This window comes from Poecilia reticulata, linkage group LG8 (genome assembly GCF_000633615.1).
Source record: "Poecilia reticulata strain Guanapo linkage group LG8, Guppy_female_1.0+MT, whole genome shotgun sequence".
Taxonomy (NCBI): domain Eukaryota; kingdom Metazoa; phylum Chordata; class Actinopteri; order Cyprinodontiformes; family Poeciliidae; genus Poecilia; species Poecilia reticulata.
In genome coordinates, this window is record NC_024338.1 from 9318500 (window position 1) to 9339210 (window position 20711).

Here is a 20711-nt window from a genome sequence, read left to right on the forward strand (position 1 = left end):
GGATGCACTTTCCCATCATTAAAACAAGATCTTGGTGGAAACTGAATGCAACATTGGATGGAAATAAATCTTGTGGCGTTGCAGAAGTTCATCAAAACAATGCCACAGCAAATAGTCAAAGTTAATGGTGGTCCAATGAGTGTGCGGCCGGTTTTTTGTTTCTCTTTTTGCTTTTGTTGGCAATTGCATTTTTAACCAGACAGTCTATATGCAGTCCATAAACAAAGTACATATGTACAAATTTACATATAGAAAACGGTGCACTTTGCTTTATTATGGCTAAAAAAAGTTATAAATAATAACCACAACCTCAAGAAAAGTTTGTGTTTTGTATGCAACTTCACTAATTAAATGAGAAGACAGTACTTACCTTATAAAGCAACTTTTGTTCCAGCACAGTGGATGGAGAATTCAAATTGCCTCTGAAACTGCCACAGAGTTTGCATCCAGTTCACAAAATAATTATTACAGACAACAAGGGATTTGTGCTTGAAGAATCACAATATGGAGCACAGACACACACACACACGCACACACACACACACACACACCCACACTTCCAGGTCGACACATAATCACAGGAAGGCTTTTTTACATGCAGCCGTCACCGTTCTTTGAATCTCAATAAAAGAACTGCACTTGAAAGGGAAAAACAGTATAAATCAGTGATTAGAGTCTTCTCTCACTCTTCCTCGTTCTCTGTGCCCTCGTTTTGCACTCGCAGACGCCGGGCTCGCACGCGCACCGTGACGCAAGCCGGCGGACGCGACACACACACACCCCCACACGCACACACACACGCACACACACAGCTCCCCCTCGCCTCGCGTGCGTGGAGGAACACTCAAAGCAAGGGGCTGGAGCGGGAGAAGCAGAATCCATTTTACCGACGTAATTTTGTCTGACAGGAGTGACAGATACTGTTTTATGACTGAATGGGTTTCTCCACGCTATTAGGAACTCATTCTCCCATAATGCATCTTGCCACAGTGATAACTCTCCCCATGAGACTGGCACAGAGAAGGCGCTCAGAGGAGGAGCCTTGAACATAGTTTTTGGTTATGTTTTTATTGATTTTATAATATTTTCTGCCTTTGATTAGCCTGGTTTTTGGTGCATTTCGGCATTTGACAGTCAAATACAGCACTGTAGAAAGCTGAAGTGATAAAAAAAATTAAAGAATCTTTTTTTTTTCAGACAAATGTAACTTGAAATCAAAATACAGTGCACTGAAGATTACAATAAAATTGTCCAGAAAAAAATCGACCTGTTGTGGCTCTTAATCTCTGACTGGTGATGATGTGATAGCCTCTTTAGTAATCCCGCCGGCCCTATCACTTTAACCTCCCACTGGCCTGACTGTCGGATCACATCCGTACATTTCTTGCAACAGTCTTAGCATTGTGTGCATGTAATATCTGGTAATATGTCCAAGCAGATTCAGCTCTCTCTCTCTCTCTCTCTCTCTCTCTCTCTCTCTCTCTCTCTCTCTCTCTCTCTCTCTCTCTGTGTGACGGTCGATAAATTCAAGCCCTCCTCCTTTTCTGGGCATTAATTTATAACCCTTCTTTCTTTAATTAGAGAGAAGAAGACACTGGGGAAGGAAGGAGGGATGATGAGAGCAGCAGGATAGAGAGAGGGAATGCTGAAGTCAGCTTCTTTGTTCTATCTTCCTCCTCATCATCCTCTCATTTTGTAAAGTGTCTTCCAAGAACATTTGACTCACTTTGTTACTAGATTATACTATTGACTGAACTGATCAAAGATTGTTCAATTGTGCCCGTCAGGTCCTGTTATAGATGTGCATGAGAGTGCTGCATGAGTGCGCCAAACAGGCACAATATTACGACCACTGACAGGTGAAATGAACACACCTGACGATCTCCCAGATAGGGCACGAAACAGGCTGGAATTCACGCACCGTGTTGTGAAAACCATTTTCTCACCTTCGTTTCAGTCTTCAGACCCATTTGTCCACAAAATGAGTTTGGCTGTTTCTAACGCTGTCATGCGTCGCTGCCTCGATGCTTTCAGCGCATTCATTAAGTTGACGTGATTGTAAAGCAATCGGGCCACTTGACGGCGGTTCTGGGTTAATTTCGGAAGAAAACGGCGAACTCGCTAATGGAAATCTCGATAATGTGCATTCTGCGGAAAAGGCGTCCAAAAGAAGCGACGGATTAGAGAGAGGTGGTCTGTTCGGTCGTTGCGGTTTTCTGTCTCCTTCATCTCTTTTGCTGATTGTGTAACTGAGCTGCTGCTGGACTTTGCCACGTTATAGTCCAGCTTGGTCCAAATCCAGATGCAGCCCAGTTCTGTTCATCTGTCCCTTCTTCACAGAGTTTATCTTTAAATTGTGTTCAAAATGAAGTTGGGTGCTATTTTAAACTGTCCCAGTGGATAACAGCACCTTTATGAAAAATAATATTTAGCGTTAGAATCAACCTTGCAGATAAATGTGTACGTATACAATGGACTGTTAGTAAACTCATAAAATGAACAATGTGCAACATATTAGCATCCTGATTGGCATCAGTTCATATCACAGTGAGCCAGTTATCATATAAGCAATGAGCAACAATAGATCATATTTTACCACAGTATTAAATAACCACGATTTAAGATGAAATGCAGGAATGTTTATAGTTAGCATGAATCTATTGAGTTTGACTAATTTACCAATTACTAATAAAGAAATTGGTAAATTTCTTTATAAAAAACAATCGATAAAAAACAATCTTTATATCCAAACCCTGAAATGTGACGGGGAAGATCTTGGGTAACATTAGAGGTGTTAAGATGCAACTTAGCTGCAAAATTGTTTGTTTTCTCTTCTGAGTGTGAGATACATTTTTTGGAGGCATTCTTGAGGCACGGATCAATGTAGCTTACATGTCAGAGTGTTTCCACTTTGAATCGGCGCATCTAGTTCAGGGTCACATTTGGCCTCTTTACCTGGTTGGTAGACGGCCTCCTTTCCTATTCTGCAGTTTTGCTGATCTACCCTTTTCGGCAAGTTTCTTTACATGATTCCAAAAGCATAAAGTTACTCATAAACAAACAGGAAATATATCATAGCGAGTTGAGACTTTTGTAAGGCACCTGCGTAATGTAATTCGACGCCGTGCAAAACGACGATAGTATTTATAATCGTTGCTGTAGTTGTGACGCACAGTGATGTGCCAGTGCTTTTGTCTTTCTTATTCACCCTAAGCCTCACTGCCGTTTCCTTCATCACTAGTCCCTTTTCCTACTGACACAAGCATGTGTGTCTGTAGACGCAGTCACTCACATGTGAAATGCAAAACAGCTGGGCTAAGACAGATAGCCAAAAGCGGACAATCCCCGGAGACTGAAGGTGACACACCAGAGAACCGCACCTCGACATACTGTCCTGCTTCTCTCTCTCTTTGACACAATTTCCTACGCACACACACACACACACACACACACTTAGGGCTGCGGGTGACAGCAGAGTGAGCTGTTGACAGTCTTGCAGGCTAACAGCGGAGAGGAGACTCTAATCCCTGTCAAAGGGTAGAAAACCACTCAAAGCAAAACAATTAAAATGCTAATTTCATTTCCTCCTCTCTGCTCGCCTGTTAATGACTTAGCCAAGCATGTGGGCTTAGAACCGGCAGCGTGTGAGTGTTTATGTGTTCATAGGTAAAAGCACCATTTTATGGCTGCAGGGTCAAAGGGGAGGCCGGATTATAGCTGATCTGAGTCATGTGTGAAAAGTGCCAAGTGGGTGCTTTGGGAAAAAAAGAAGGAAAAAAAAAAAACACAGCTACTGATTTTGAGATACAATAGCCGACCAACAGCTGGTAGGTTGGCTGGAATCTTTTCCACAAATGGACTAACTTTACTTCATTGAGGAAATGTTGACCAAGCTTTTTAACTTTTGTCTTTAAAGGTATCTGTTCCTGAATATGTAAGTGAATCATTTCTAATACTGTCACATTAGGCACCTATCCAAACTAAACAACTCCATCATTCCAGTATGTGGTAAAGCGATCAGGCAATTTTCAACATCCAGAGAATATAGACATATTACACTAATACCCATAAAAAAAATGAAAGTTTATTTGTCATGTAGACAACCAAAACGCCTTCTGCAGGAAAGGTTTTATCGTCAGATACAGCAAAGGTTGGACTTCTTTGCTACAATGACAAAACATTTGTTTGGAAGAGTCCAGGTGAGGCTTTCAAACTTAAGAATATTAAACAAACGGTTGTAGCATCATCTTGTAGGTCTGCTTCACTGTCAGTTGTATTAGTGAATTGAAAACATTGAATGGAAAAATGTAGACGAAAGACTCGCCTCAAATCCTTCAGCTTAAAAATCAACATCTTGACAGTTTTGTCTCCAATAGGACAGGGACCTCTGACAGACATCAGAACAGTTTAAAACTGGATAAAGAAGGAGTGACTTAGGCTTCTAGATTTGCTGACATCTAAACTGTTTTTGAATTGTGTAAAATATGCTTAAATGTGGTATTTAGGCCAAAAGACTGATCATTGAAAAAGGGTTCTATCTTTACTAATTAGAAGAATTATGTTGTAAGTGTGTTATGCTAACAAAAAATGTGTGGTTTCTCTGCAAATTCCTATGATGAGGTTGAACAAATCTACAATAGAAACACCGTGAGATGACTCTGCATTCAGGCTTATATGAAGTCAGGAGACAGTGAGGAAGAAGAGACAGAGGCAGGATTTCTGCAGTAGAAGGGAATTTTGTGTCTTTTTTATTTACTCTACTGTATTATTAATATAATAGGTCATGCAAAGCCTTGTGTCTGTTGCTGTTTTTCTCTTCCTCCTTGCCTTTTCTCTATCTGACAGTAAGGCATAAACTCGCAGACCCCCCCACACATAGATATTTACAGAGATGTGAAAGGGTAAAGGTCTTCCATAGGGGAATCGGTGACATCACAGCTCTGGAAACTTTCTGAAATATAACCAGCCTCCCAGCTTCTGTAGTGGAGCTCTGCCCCCTGTTTCATTTTTGGGCATACAGTATAGGTTTGCATTTATAGCAGAACATTTTCCACCTACTGTCTGTGCATCTGTCCTTCTGGTATCTCTCTGATGTTTCTTCAAATTTGGCCTCTTCTTACACACATTTTCTATTACATATAAAATGTAATTATATTGCCATTGGATGATCTGAAAAAAAAAAAGGTAAAATGATAAGAATTTAAACATCTAGTCTTAGAGAGAATACTATTTCTCCGAAATGGTTTGGTTATGCAATCGCATGCCTGTATCCGCTTACAATCAAGCCCGGTCGTTCAAAGATCCACACCAAACAGCAGCCGTAGGAACACAAGCACATCCAACTTCGATTTGTAAATTCACTGAATTCAGTCATTTCTCTAATGCATATTTGCTGATGAGGGTGTTTCTGCACGTAATCTGTTTGTTTTCATGCTACATTCTCCTCCCCCTGTCAACAGATGGGAAAACTTGACAATCGCAGCCTGACTCTAAAGTACCCGGTGTGGCCACGGTTCAACTCGTTTGGCGATGCTGAGCTGGACGACAACCACCTGTCCATTGTCACCTTGGAGGAGAAACCCTTTGTTATTGTGGAGGATGTTGAAAGACTCACTGGCACCTGTATGAGGAACTCTGTGCCCTGCAGGAAGCATATCAAAGAGTAAGTCCGATTGCTGCCTTTTCTACTAGTCGGTTCGATTTGCTGTAAAAACCCTAGGCATAGTTTGTGCATCAAACTTTTTCCACGTGAATCAGAAATGTTGTGACGCATTGATAAAAGTACAACAGTATCCTCAGCTCGAATATTGTATACATTAGTACTTTGTGTTGACCTGTCTGGTTCAAAGGGTATGGAGACTTTTGCGAAACACTTTATATTGTAAGTCAAAAATAGCCAAAAACAATTTAAGGTGTTGGAAGTGCATGATCAATTTTCTAACAACTTTAGGTCTGTTGCTGTGTTGCTCTCTTCCCCCTGTCATGAGCAGTGACAGAGGTGCAGTATTCGACCTATGCAGCAGCTTCTTTCCTCCCACTGAAAATGGAGGCGACTGCTGAACTAAGCAGTTTACTTCCTTTCCTAACAAATTGTCTCCCAACAAGCTCTTGCTTTTAGCTGATTTCAAGGCAAAGACATTGTGAGACCGTGTCACTAAACGACTTGGCCGATGCTGGACCAATCGGGTTTTTAGATAATTTGCTAATAAGTCTTTTCTCCACAGAGAAAAATTAGACGACATGAAGCAAGACTCTCAGACTGTTAGGTGCAGCTCCTACGCATCATTCACTTCCTGCTTAACTATACAGTTCTGATTAGAAATTTCTATAAACTGTGCCAACTACTTACACAAATTGTCTCTCACAGATGGCTCAAGAAAAGTGGATTTAAAATAAGTCTTTAAAATTTCACACTTTGCAAAGTTAGAATTTGAAAGGTCTGTTTGCGATGCAGAAAGTTTCAAGACAAAGGTAGTACTTAGTTTTTACAAAGACAAGTTCAAATCTAACAGGATATGGCCCAGAGATTGACGTTTATCAAACCAGAATGAACAGCATTATTTAATACCAAGGAAGGTCAACAATGTAAGCATTCTAATTGGCCAACACTTCTTTAGAACTCATAAAATATTTCTTTTGTTTCTCATTGGCACACCATTAAAAATGGCCACAAATCAACACAAAACGCTGCATTTGTGTCTCAGGTTTCCGCCATGACGGAGCCACACGGAGCGGGAGAGATGATTAAACAGTAATGGGCGTCTGAGGGAAAGAGGCTGAAAGAGATAATCATCCAGAATCACTGTGAAGTAGGGCGGAGGATAAAGCATCTCCGAGGAGAAACGCAAACGCACATTCACAAGTTCATAAACGCTCCCTGTTGCCACATGTCCACTCACAGACCAGTGCATTCAGCCCTGTTCCTTCCTCCCACAGAGCAATTCCCACTCAAGCATCCGTGGTGTCCATTTGGATGGAGAAAGAGTGCTGGATGGAAGGGAGGAAAGAAGCAGTAAATGGGGAGTGGCAGCAGAAGAGTTGGATTGGGGTTTGAAGGGTATCCATGCATGCAAAAATCTAAATTCACTCATCCAGGCTTTCCCTGAGAAAAAGCCATACTAAGTGAAACACACAATCATACGCAGGCCTTCAATGCCCTCTCTGGAGCCCCCCCCCCCCAGCCCAATAGTGTTACTGTGTGAAGTTGGCCTGACAACTTCACAAACAGCCTCTGTTATATCAAAGGCTCTTACTCCCTGAACTACAATGAGTTCATGAAGCCTGCTTTAAAAGTTAATTCCCTTGTATGAAACTCTGAACAAGCCAGAACCAAATGTAGTTTTCTTTTATTCCCTTAGTCTTGTGCTTCCCCTGCATAGAAATGCTATTCTTATTAGTAATTCATAAGTTACTTAAACCACAGAATCTGTGAATGTGTCTAAAATCTCTCAGATAAACGTTTTTCTTCATTTTTTTTTGTTAAACCTTCTTGGTTGCGCATGGAGAAGCTGTTTTAAAATAACCTAACATTAACGTTATTCCAAATTTCATCAATGCATGCATTTCCATATGTACTCAGTTCAGTTTTATTTGTAACCAATTTGAAACCAATGTTATTTCCAGGCACTTGAAAAATAGGTCTAATTGATCACAATTTATTTACCGATCTACATAATTTCAGTACAATCCAATTATGTGGTCTGATCTAGATCCAGTTATGTACAGACATTTTAGTCAAATGTATAAGTCCTAGCCAACTTTCATTGGTCCTCTGATGCTAATTGAAAAAAAAATACATCGGAGGAAGCCGATTGTATCAAGTCACTGACTTTGCAACAAAATTTCCAGATCGATGATTTAGTGACGCAGGAAGTGCTCTACTGATTTTAACAGGAAAGTCATGATGTCTGGGGATTGGAAGAACAGAAAGGAGATTAAGGAAAAACAAAGAGTGCACAGTTGAACTCGGCAAAAAAATCTTAATCAGCAGCTTTTTCAAGGAAAGAGAGATTAACACACAATTACTCAACACAAACTTACAACATAAATAGCTTTGACAGTTTCTCTGTTTAGGGACGAGCTAAACACCGAAGCGCTGAGTCATGGTAGCTTCTATGAAAATATAAAAGAGATACTTATCTGATGAAGTATCTATCCATATTTTCTGTTTCTTAACTATTTTGCACATAGTTTCCAGCCCCCAGGTAACATGATTACCAAACGTCCAGTTTTAGTGAGGCAACTGTTCAATCAAAGCAGCAGAAATGTAAGCAAAGCCACTTTAATAAAATGTTCCATGATTGTTGGCATTTAGACTTTGGAGCGGAGGCCATGAACTCCCAGGTGCACTTTGGTGAAACATAACAGACTGAAAACTGCAGAGTCACAGCCTGCAAGTTGTTTTTTTTTTTTTTTTGCTCTCTCTCTCTTTGTCAAATTTGGATGTTAAATCAAAGGACGAGGTTGGCGTCCTCTAATTAGCACACATCTAAAAGTTAAATGAGACTCCCAGGTGGCTGAAAGTTGAAGGGAACTCTTGAACGTGAATGCACACCGTGTGTGGGTTTGTGTTTGAGCGTGTATACGTGCGTGCGTGTGTGCGTGTGTGTGTGAGTCAGAAGTTTCTGAACTCTTCTGCTCTCAGATTCACACACACAGATGGCAAGACGCTGCAGATGCAATGCCGTCAAGTCCTCCTTGACTGGAGACGAAGAGGGGGAAGGAGAGAAAGAACTTGGTTTTAAAGTTCTCTGTCATTCAAAGGACGGGTCATCGAAACTTATAACTTGAAATGGATGAATGAAGAGGTTGGCTCTGCAGTTACCAGAAGTAGAGCCATCGGTGTGTGATTAACCAGGAAAAGGGAAAGATGGTCGAGTCAATTACCATTTTCTCTCAGTTAAATATCCTCTCTAAGCATGTCTTCTTTTCAGCGTCTGTTACCGAGCGAAGCATTGCTTAATTGAGTTGTAATAATGGTGGTCTTTATTTTTGTGTTTCTGCAGCAACACAACTGAGGCTGGTGGAACGTATATCAAAAAGTGCTGCAAAGGCTTCTGCATCGACATTCTGAAGAAGATTGCCAAGTACGTCAAATTTACGTATGACTTGTACCTGGTAACCAATGGCAAGCATGGCAAGAAAATCAACAATGTCTGGAATGGGATGGTGGGAGAGGTAAGTCTCTGTGCAAATAAAAAAGATCACGTCAAAAAGTATGTGCTATCAGAAAAAAAAGCAGTATTTGATCTTACATGCTCCAAAAAATAAAGAAATCTTAGCAAATTCTAAATAAAACCTTTTTGTATTTTAACAAACTACAAAATCTAACATTCAAAATATATCATTTTGTGTGTAACGATCCTGCAAGTTTGACTTCTTCAACCAAATTAGTGATAGAAATGATACATTCAATAATATTTTGGATACGTAAGGATAAAGCTGCATGTTTTACAGTTTGAGCGTCTAAATGTTCAGTGATGTCTATAAAAGCACATTTAATGTGGAAACTCATTGTAAACAAATTTAAATAATGTCTCTTTAATGTTCTTTATCCTCTGCTCCTTGCTATTTTTCTTCCATATTTCTTTTAAAATCACATCCCCCCATCATTACTCAATCCATGCACTCCTCCCTCTTCACCACTTCTCAAAAAGGTGGTCTATAAGAAAGCCGTCATGGCCGTCGGATCTCTGACGATCAATGAGGAGCGTTCTGAGGTCATCGATTTCTCCGTCCCGTTCGTAGAAACTGGGATCAGCGTCATGGTCTCACGTAGTAATGGAACTGTCTCGCCATCAGCTTTTCTCGGTAACTGCTGTCAGTTTTATCAATTTTTGTGCGTGTGTGCGTGTGTGTGTGTGTATATACTTTGATCTGGAGGAATCAGCTCAGTTGCTTTCTCACGACACTTCAGAAGTTTACCAAAGGGCGATGAAAACTCTTGCCGTATCGGCTCAGTTTGCTGCGGAGTTTCTCAGCAACTTCCTGCGCACAAGACCGACCTTGCAAACGGAATTAAGCAAAAAATTCCTGCAAGCTGAAACACACAGGCCGATACCAGAATGCTGCACACGGACACAAACTCGCACTCAGGTTCACACGCTGACATGGATGTTGCACGCAGTTAGTGCTGTGAAAGTGGCCATTATGGGGGCTTACTAGGAAAACCCTTAAATGGCTGCTTGCCAGCAGACACACTTTTCTTGCACAACCCTCACTCAGTGCTCTGCGCTATGCCAACAGTTCCACCCCCCCAACCCCTCCATACATAAAAGCAGAGTTTAATCTCTGCAGCAGAGTTGTGAGCTCAGAGGGAGGACAGGAGTGCTGACACCAGGGCTTCCTACACTGTTCTGTGCCTCGCATAATCAAATCCAAGTGTATGAGGTTTTCTGTAAGCGCTCTAAATGCACAGGGCACAGCTTGCAATCCACTCTCTTGGTTCCTCCATGTGCACAAAATTGATCTAATTCCTTCAGTTCACTGCAAAACAGACCGAGGAGAAACTAGATGAAAACGTGTGAGAAATGTTGATTTAACCTGTGTTGATATTGACACCTGTGCCTTAAATGTTGTCTTTCGCAGAGCCATTCAGTGCATCAGTGTGGGTGATGATGTTTGTGATGCTCCTACTGGTGACTGCAATGGCTGTTTTCATGTTTGAGTACATCAGTCCTCTTGGCTTTAACAGAAATCTGGCACAGGGAAAAGGTGAGCTCGACATAAACTCCTTCATTACATATTTGTATCGGTGCAAACCTAACTTTAGAAAGATTGGTGTTTACAAACTACGTGTTTGAGGTTTTGTGTTTTCGCTTTTAATTATTTTGCGTACGCCGCCCTAAGCAAGTTGAAACGGGGGTCACTCGATATGATAAAAATGTTCTTAAACTATGCAAGCAATCTGGAGAAATCATTTTTTTAAAGTGACATTTACAAAGCTCAACTGCTTTTAGCTGAAATTGCAGAGAGCACTGCAAGTGAAATACTCTTATGGTCCAAAGCAATTACTAACACTATTATAGTATTAGCAATTGCTTTGTTAGCAACTCTTAATTGCTAACAAAGCACATTAGCTTTAGGTTTCGCAAAAAATTCTATAAAATAACAGGTTTTGGAAGTGTATGAAAATGCATGGTGTGCAGTAATAAGAGTTTAGCTGTAGCTACAAGTAACTACAAATGACTGCTTTTATGATATTAATTATGAACAAAACTAGTAATTCACATCAAAATTACTAAGTTGGACACCATTTGATTATCAAGAAAACAATAGATTAGTCTCAGTTATTGTTTATAAATGCCCCGATGAGGCTTGGGTTGCACAATAACAGATGAAGGCATAAAGCCAGGACTCATGTTATCCGAATACTGTGGAATAAACAGAGACAACTTCAACAGACAAGAGCTTATTAACAAATTAACTGAACTTTCCAGGTAGATACTGTGCACCGTGTTCCTGGGTGCAAGAGGAGATCCTCTCCTGATGCAGCTGTGAAGCAGTTTCCCAACCCCGGTCCTCAAGGCGCACTGACTTCAATGTTTAGATGTTTCCTTGATTTAAGACACCTGATTCAGAAGATCGCAGTTCAGAAATTTTGTGTGCTAAAGTGTAATGATACAACCAGCAAATGGGATAATCTAGAGGGGTTGATTTCAAGCACTTTTTTCTGAAAAAAAAGAAAATCCTCAATATTATTTATTTTATTTAAAGAAAACCACAACTTTTGTTTTTAAACAGTCTAATAAATGTAGAAATTTAAACTTCAGCTTTGAGCCAAAACGGTGCTAAATTGTTAAATTTGTCGAATCCTTTTCAAATTACAGGGTGAGAGATTCTAACTTTTTTTTGCTTTTTTTTTGTCACCCGACAGCCACAGTATACGCAAAGTACTCAACATGATATGCAAAGTTGTTTGCATGTCGTGTTGCATTCAGTTTTCTTCCGAGAACCATAAAGTGATGCTCCACAAATAGCTTAAGAGTGGCGTAAGCATCTTCAGTGCTTGTGTCAGCTCGCTCTGTCAATACCGCAGGGCAACGACTAAATTGCTTAGTTTTGTAAAAATAAGACAGACTTTAAGAAGTCAAACACAATATCAACCCTAAAGTTGTTAGCTTAGCTTAGACTTATGTTATGCAGATGTGTAAACATACTGATATCAGTTACATTGCACTAAATGCAGGCTCATTGTAACACCCAGGAAAGGTTATTTAACTGGAGTCCTTAGAAAGRAAAACAAACTGGTATCTTATGTAAAAATATATAGTGAAACAATGCAGTGTTTTTGTTGTTTGAAGGAAATGGATAAAATAGYGTCTTGTCTTAGATGTAGGAGATCAAACCACATTTTGAAGCAGGGTAGCGCTTCTCATGTCTCTCCTGCCATAACRGTGTCCAGTTTTGACCAAGATACGTACAAAAACGCTAGGACGAACATACTGAACATACTGAACCCCCTCTTTGACCCCGTCATTAAGTTAGTAACATTGAAAAACTGATGTCTTATATAACGCCTGGTAGTGCAACTTATGTTTACTTTAACATCTGTCTCTTCCTCTTATTGCATCTCTCAGATCCCCACGGTCCTTCTTTTACCATGGGCAAGGCCGTTTGGCTGCTGTGGGGTCTGGTCTTTAACAACTCTGTGCCAGTGCAAAACCCCAAAGGAACCACCAGCAAGTTCATAGTGTCGGTGTGGGCCTTCTTTGCTGTCATCTTCCTGGCCTCGTACACTGCCAACTTGGCTGCCTTCATGATTCAGGAGGAGTTTGTTGACCAAGTCACTGGGCTGTCAGACAACAAGGTAAGGGCAACAAAAAGAGAGAAAGGACTTTGTAAACGTTGCTTAGGAACAATTGAGAATGTCAGTAGGCAGCTGGGCCAATRATTGAACAGTTGCACATAATATACTGTAAATATGCTTTCTATATTAGGTCCTTGTTAGRATCTKAATTTGTTAGGAAGAGGGTAAAACTGTTTTCTAAATAAAACCAGCTTAATTTCACAGATTCTCATGTGATGATTATAATGAATATGAATGTGCAGCAAGTGTAYTCCCTGCTCTTTCATTGGCTCTCACCTTTATAATTTTGTTTTACTTCTGGGTATCGTTTTTAAGAGCTTGTTCAAGTATGGAGTTTTTCCCAAATTCATGTTAAGGTTCAAGTGTTTTACTTCATGTTCATATGATTAAAATAATAGTCTCACATTGGATAAAATGCGAATTTACTTACCTTGGATCACTACTATTAAAAGCTGTGAATCATTTTAAAACTTGGGTAAATTTGCATGAAAAAATCAAAGCAATCCAGGTACGTATTTGAAGAGGGAATGACATTATAAAATTACATCACTCTCAAAAAAATCTATTTTTTACACRYGTCCCCTCTCCCCGATTTAAAGTGGCTGGCATTAACCAGTTCCTATTTCTCMTGAAGAATTTATAGGTTAAATCGCAATTTCAATGGGGAAAATATGTATGACACTCAGGCCTGTATATGACAAATAAAATTCAAATCTATATTTTTTCTCTTTCTTTCTGTTTGTTCAACTAAAGACTTAATCACCCTTTGAAAATAAAGGACACCTGTGTTAAATTTAATATTTGAAGGGAAAAGTATTTAATTTACTAAAAATGTACTTAGACCAGTGGTTCTTAACCTTTTKTGAGTTACCGAACCCCCCAGTTTCATATGCGCATTCACTGAACCCTTCTCGCAGTGGGTTCAAAGSAACCCTTAACTGTGAGATTTACATTATTTTTAAACATCTCACAAATGCTACAAGTAGGTATCTCCATGCGGGGATGACTTCCAAGCCAAAGAATGGCGTCTTTGCTGCAGATCACCATTCGATTTCCTACTGTAACCTTTATATCCCAGGCCCAGTGAGGAAAAAAACACTGGTGACAAGAGATTATTCTGACAACATGGTGAAATCCTAAAGGGTACTCAACTTTCAAAATGTAYAGAGTTGTAAAGCTGTCTAATTTCCTGCTTGACCTGATACCAATTTGACGCCAGCTAAGTAGTCGTCGGTTGCTTAGGTTTGTTAAGCAATAGGTCAGCCTGTAACAGCTGAATACAAACCAGTTTAATAGGGCGGCATCATTAAAATTTCTGTTTAATTTTCWTTTTTTTAAATTAAAATTATTAAATTAAATGATCAAATTTACAACCTGTATGATGGTACTTGTTTACTATCTATCTCTAAATATGCATATTACATTTTTTGCGGTAAAAAGAAAAAATGAGAGAGAAAGCTGGTCATGCTATGAGGAAGAACATTTTAAATGCAGGAGGCAAAGGTCAAACAAGATGTAGCRAAATAAATAAAAAAATAAGTGTAAAGGGCAGAGATTTCCTACGGACACAGTTTCAGATGTATGACTTGGTGCTACAAGGGAAAGCGTGACGTCACGAGCTCTGACACCTGGCAGACACTGAGAGAGAAGGAGGGAGGGACKGAGAGAATCAGGGGTACATCAACTGGCATGGGAGAAGGGGGAGAGGGGATAACTGAGGACTAGTGAAACGCCAAGACTTACAAGATGGCACATGACAAACGGGGCGGACAGATACGGGCCAGGCTGACAGTTTTGGTAGAGAACGGAATAATGTGGTTGTGTGGGAAGCAACATACCAAGAAAGACGAGGGAGGAATGAAAGGGCCAGAACAAAATGAGGAATGACTGGACACTCTGAAAGAGGCTGAATATTGAGCCATTAGCGCAACATTAAAGCTGAGCTTGGTTTTATTTTAACATGCTTGTCTTTTGTACAAAGTCAACACTTTGTTTTAGACAACTGAGAACCAGAGAAACTCAAATAAGTGACGTTCGTTTAGCTACAAAAWCATTTATTAAAAAGGGGAGATTTATGTRAAATTGACTTCTTTGAGTATTATGTGATGTCATAATGTTATTCCCCCATCAGAAACATTCTTGGAGTGTTGGTTTAATTTTTTCACATGTTTTTTGAGAAATGTTTGTGTGTGCTCTTGCAGACATTTTGGGGGTGCCTAAACGCTTGCTCATACAATGCACCACCTAAAGCTCCTCCTCGGAGCTGCAGCCCCCAGATTAGCTTCTGAATCACTGAGCACCCCACGCCCCACGCAGCTCCTCCAGACTAGTGGCAGCAGCAATTAGCAAACACCTGATGGAACTACGAGTCTTCTGAGTTCATCAGCCCAATGCCCTTAGGATTTCTGTTGCAACTCTTCCCCCCCAGTTTTCTTTTAACTGATGTTTGATATATATATATACAGCATTTTCATAACAACTGAAGGTGGAATATACGTAATAACACCCCTTTAAGTAACACTCAACTCCTTTAATTCTCATTGTGATTTATTTGAATAAAAGTTCAAAGTTCAGATTTATATGTACTGCATTTGTTGTAAATTTACTTTGAGGGAATTTATTTCAGACACTTTTTATGACTACAAATGCACAGTAAAAACTGTGATCTTTGCATTTTAGTTAGCAGCTCTTTGTTATTCTATCCTGCTCTTGTTTGTTTGTCCCACCGCAGTTTCAGAATCCATACGCGTACTCTCCTCCGTTCCGCTTTGGGACAGTCCCGAATGGGTCCACTGAGAGGAACATCAGGAAGAACTACCCAGCCATGCACCAGTACATGGTGAAGTACCATCAAACTGGTGTTGTGGACGCACTTGTCAGCCTCAAATCAGGGTAAAAATGCATGTTTTCTCTTGTTTCCATCTTGGAAGTGCCTCTTAACCCTATTTACACAAATTCAAATTTAGATTGCAGTTTTGATATTTTGTACATGTAGGTATTATTATTCAAATGAGTGAGCTTGCGTATGTGTTCAACAGATCCTCTTAGAGTGGGCTTYGTTAAAAAGAATAGCAGAGATATTTTTAGTATTGGTTCCACTTGTGGGACTGATGTTGTGTGGCTCTCTGCATATCTGTATTCCTGCGGACAAATGAAAGGTGATGGRGGTTATCACAAGGTAACCAAAGACAAATTGAAGAGTTGGATAACTTTGAGAAGGTTTGGGTGGATAGGAAGTTGAAGGTAAAATTGGTCAAAACAAAAAAAAGAGGGAAAAAAACAGTATTGTGTGGGGGGAAAAGGGGAAGCGGRTGATGTGAGATACCCATTGGAGGAAATAAAGAAAAGACAGAATGGTACACTAGTATCCGCATTAGCATCCATATTTACTTCCACAAACACGTGTGAAGTTACATGGCTGTCTATTGCACATGCTTAGGTTGTTTGTAGTTCACACGGAGCTCACATGCAAGTCGCATATATTTGCAAACGTGAAAGGCCAGCGCAAAAAAAAAAAAAGAAAAAATCTGATTTGACCAAAAATCGGAATTTAGCATTAAGGCCTGCAGTGTGAATTTAGACTAGGTCATTTTAGCTTCCTGTATGAGAACGAGTACGAAGTTTAACCTTCACTGAGTATGAAAAGTGTAACTTGTATAAATACTGCATAGCTTGCTACTATGACGTAAGTTACACAGTTATTGGCAGAAATATGAATGCAGTTCGTAACTGGAGCAGAAATTATTTCTATGGAAAAACACAGATTTTTACATAAATGTGATATATTCTGGGAGCTATAATCATGTGTGTGTATATATATATATATATATATAAAATCTGGACTGCTAGTTTTTAATCTTTGGAGTTATAACATATGTATAGAAGTTTGACATTACGTCTGTGTTACATACCTCAGAATGACAGCAGATATTAAAAAAGATATTCTCTTGTTAGTCATGTATGTTTGCACAGCAAGCCAGCTGAATATCTGTGCATTCAATAATACTCTGGATAATATTTCTATTTGACAGCRTTAGTGGATAAGCAACACTGCAGCGAGCTTGATAGCAGGATTAGGTCTCATAATACACAATGCTGACAAGATTTAAAAATAAAATCTGTTACAGTCACAAGAATAGGACCTATTAAAGTCGATTTGAATCTAAATGCGAATAACACCCAAGCTTTAACTCTTGACTTTTTAATACCGTCAAATATTGTATTCCTATGCACCTTCTTGATCTGATGCACACTCTGTGTTCTAGTTTTATCCAGTAACTTGAGGATGTTTACATTGCTAATATAGTGTAAGATTGTTTACATTTTAATTTTGATTTGAGGGGGGAAAAAATTGTCAARAATTTCATAAGTCATTGTTTTGGGGATTTTTTTAAAACTGAATTGAAGTTTAATAACTTCAAAAGTTGTAAACAATATTAGGAAGGCATACTCTTCCTAATATTCCTAATGGGATTTTGGATTTAAGAGTTAAAGAGCTGTACATGAAGTAACTCTCTGAAGGAGCATTTCCACAACTCAGTCATTGAATAAGTCTGCAGAGAATAGTCACACCACAGAATAAATTTAAATTAATAAAAAAAAAAAAGATCCAACCAAACGCAATGTAAATGAGGATCTAGGGCTGGATGACATGACTGAAAAATGTATCTCGACAAAAGCATTTCTCATCAGTAGATATCAATAATTATTGAATAGTTTTCTTTGCTTTAAAAGAAACAAAGAAAACTAAACACCTGAAATATTTCCAAACTGTTGGGGTGACCTTTCCTTTGTTATACACATTGTTTTTTTTAAGCAGTTCTGAGGCACAGTGGCAAAACCTGAAACTGCTGTGCATGTTACTCTATTTACCAGATGCTGATGTCTTCCACTTTGCTTCACTGGCTGAGTAAAGTTGAGCAGCTAACGCCTTTCCTCTGCTTGAATTCCCCAAAAGTGCCGTGCAGTTCTGAATCGGACTTYAGTGAAATTATTGAACAATCCATCGGGCCCAATTTCTATTGATATTGATCAGTTATCTACTGCGATATATATTCTTATTGATTTATTGCCCAGCCCTAGAATCTACCATTTACTTCTTGCTTAGGTCCGGATTATTAGTCTGATATTTTTGGTTCAATAATCAATATCTGCCACAGAAAATGATGCACGTTTGTAGTACAGGGGTGCTGATGGTGATGTGCAAACCATAAGACTGACCTCATAATGCAAGTTCAAGTAAGTATTTTTTCTGATTTACCTACATTGTGGATGATTGCATGTCTACCTAATTGACAATTTAACTTCCTCAATTGACCATGTCTATACAGAGTCCTAGTTCAATACTTTTTTTTTCTTTTTTTTTGGAGATTGACCAAACTTTGGTCCCAAGAGGAATTTCTGCAGAACATTAATCTTTTTACAAAGTCCTCCGATGTACTGCACAGCGCAACAGTTTTTTGTAAACAGTTTGATTAAGTGCTAATGGGTATAGCCGCAATATATTTGCACTTAAAATGATCTTCACAGCCTGCTTGAATTTTAAGTTTGGCGTGCTCCAATCGGTTCATTACTGGCTGTTTTAAGTTCTTGGACATAATACATGTAAAATATTGTTTGTTCACCAAAATAGACCAGAAACATAAGATTAAACCCTGAACTTAAGATTGAGAACTTATCACATTTTGTGTAGCGTTAAACCTGGTGCAAAGGACATTTTTGGAATGTTTAAGCTCTATTTATTGTTGCTCATTTAACTTTAAACACGTATCAGTGTCGTTTTGCTCTGTATTTTGTTCATAAGAAATTGTTTTTTATTTTTATTTTTTTTGCTTCATACTTTTCTTTTGAATTCTATAAAATGAGTTGGCTAGTGTTTCAGCTCCCCCCTTCATCAGCAGCTGTCGAGACACAGTGTGCAGAGCTGGTCACGTGACATAAGTCATAATACACTGAGGAAAAAAATATCTCCAACCTATGTTTTGTTTTTCATAAGAAAACTGTGAAATGTGTGTAAGTTTTGCAATCTTAGTGCCTCATCAACAGCTGCTGGAAATTGAGTTCAATGACAGACTCCAGTGCCAGTCCTTTGAACAGGTCCGATCCTTGGAATTGGATTAGTCATCTCTAGGAATGCCTCCAACCTTCAGTAATTTTAAAACTAGACTGGGATTTAAAGTGACAGTTAAGAATTTGATAATCATGGTTCTTTTCAGAAGTTATGGGCAGTACTTAATTTTCTTAGCATTTTCAATTTTTCTTTGGAAAAGGCATTAGTGTCCCAGGTAGTGGCTAGTGCAGGTTCACAAAAAGTGCAGACATTTGCCATAGTGAAATGCCTAAATTCTCAAAACTGCAATAACTGCTTTTGTAGAGATTGTTTGATGAAACCTTAACCCACTTCACAGTATTAGATGATTATTTACAGTAATATGAGGTGTTTGACCACTAGCAGATTTGACCTTACAGATTTAAAAGACTTCAGTTTTGTTTCTTTTTCTTCATCCAGACGTTGGATTTGCTCTTCAGATCGTTGTCCTGCTGCAAAGTGTGCTTGAGTCCAAAGTCATGAACTAATGGCTGTGTATTTTCTGTCATGTTTCTCTTGTAGGGAGCCGAATTCATGGTTCCATCAATTATAACAAGTTGTCCAGGTCCTGAAAAAGCAAACCAACCCAAGACCATCACACTACCACCATCTTGTTCGGCTGTCAATCTTTTTATGAAGTTCTGTGTTCTGTGTTTTACTCCAGATGTAACGAGAAACGCGCACTCTTCCGAAAGGTTTCACTTTTTGTCTTGCCAGGGCACAGAATTTATTTTTTTTGTTCAACATCTTAGGGAAGAACAAAATGTTTACTTGCGTATGTGAGATGGGCCTTTGGGTTTGTTTGGTCAACAATTATTTTCACCGCTGGACTCTTTCTTACGCGTCAATTATGAACTCTGACCTTTACTGAGACAAGTGAGGCTTGAAGTGGTTGAAGATATTGTGCTGGGTTCTTCTGTGAATTCCCGCATGGAGTTTCAAAACACTCTAAGTATTTTTAGTGGACTGGCCAGTCCTGGAAGGAGTCGCCAGTCTTCTGTGTTTACTCCATTTGTGGATAATTTGCCAGACTCCCCTGACCTTTAGAAATGGCTTTGTAACTTTTTCCCAAGTTGATGGATGTCAATGACTCCATTTCTCATCTGTTCTTGAACTTCTTTAGATGGGGTCATAATATATTGCTTTTTAAGCTCTTTTGCCCTACTTCGTGCTGTGAGGGCCAGTTTTCTTTGGAAAGCTTTTTCCCTTATTAAAGTAACTCATTTGAAATCTACAGTTTGTATTTATTCTGGCTCTAAAAGTTTGAAGTGTGACACAAACCCTAAAACAGAAGAAAATCTATACGTGGTTCCTTTTGTAGTGGTACTTTAAATTGATTTATGTAGTTATTTACTATGAAAACCATACAAGTATGAAAACATAACCTTCTCATCTGAACATTAATTCAAATACACAACGGTTTTGGAATATAAGTCACGAGTCAATTTGTTACAACAGTAAAGCGGCAGCGTTTCAGGTAAAAGGCTGTATCATTCACTTTTTACTCTGCTTTAATTTTCTCTCTCGTCTGTTTCGCTAAGCATGCTGTTGTTTGTGGCTAACGTCTACTTTTGTTGTGACATAGCTCTGACTGTTAGCTCGAAAACTTAAGATCTTCTTGCAGGTTATTCATTGATTATTAATTATTAGAATCTAACTCTAAAACGTCTGAACTATTCATTCAAGGCTAAGGAGAAATTTAACCTGACATTTAAAAAGGTTTCATTAAAGCACTTCATAATCTATTGCGCCCTTTTCTCCCCATTACAAGGATGTGATAAATGTTTGGTTACTATAGAGCTTCCTGTTTTCTAA

The 20711-nt window shown here is 39.1% G+C and overlaps 1 protein-coding gene across 1 annotated transcript in view; it reads left to right on the forward strand.

The window, feature by feature from the left end:
• The window catches only part of grin2aa (glutamate receptor, ionotropic, N-methyl D-aspartate 2A, a), a 152837-nt gene that overhangs the window by 116097 nt on the left and 16029 nt on the right, over positions 1-20711 (forward strand). Inside the window, exons 5-10 of the mRNA XM_008415757.2 lie at positions 5460-5662; positions 9006-9177; positions 9657-9810; positions 10588-10713; positions 12579-12808; positions 15540-15700. Coding sequence (XP_008413979.1) covers positions 5460-5662; positions 9006-9177; positions 9657-9810; positions 10588-10713; positions 12579-12808; positions 15540-15700 — 1046 coding nt within the window. The remainder of the gene's footprint in view (positions 1-5459; positions 5663-9005; positions 9178-9656; positions 9811-10587; positions 10714-12578; positions 12809-15539; positions 15701-20711) is intronic.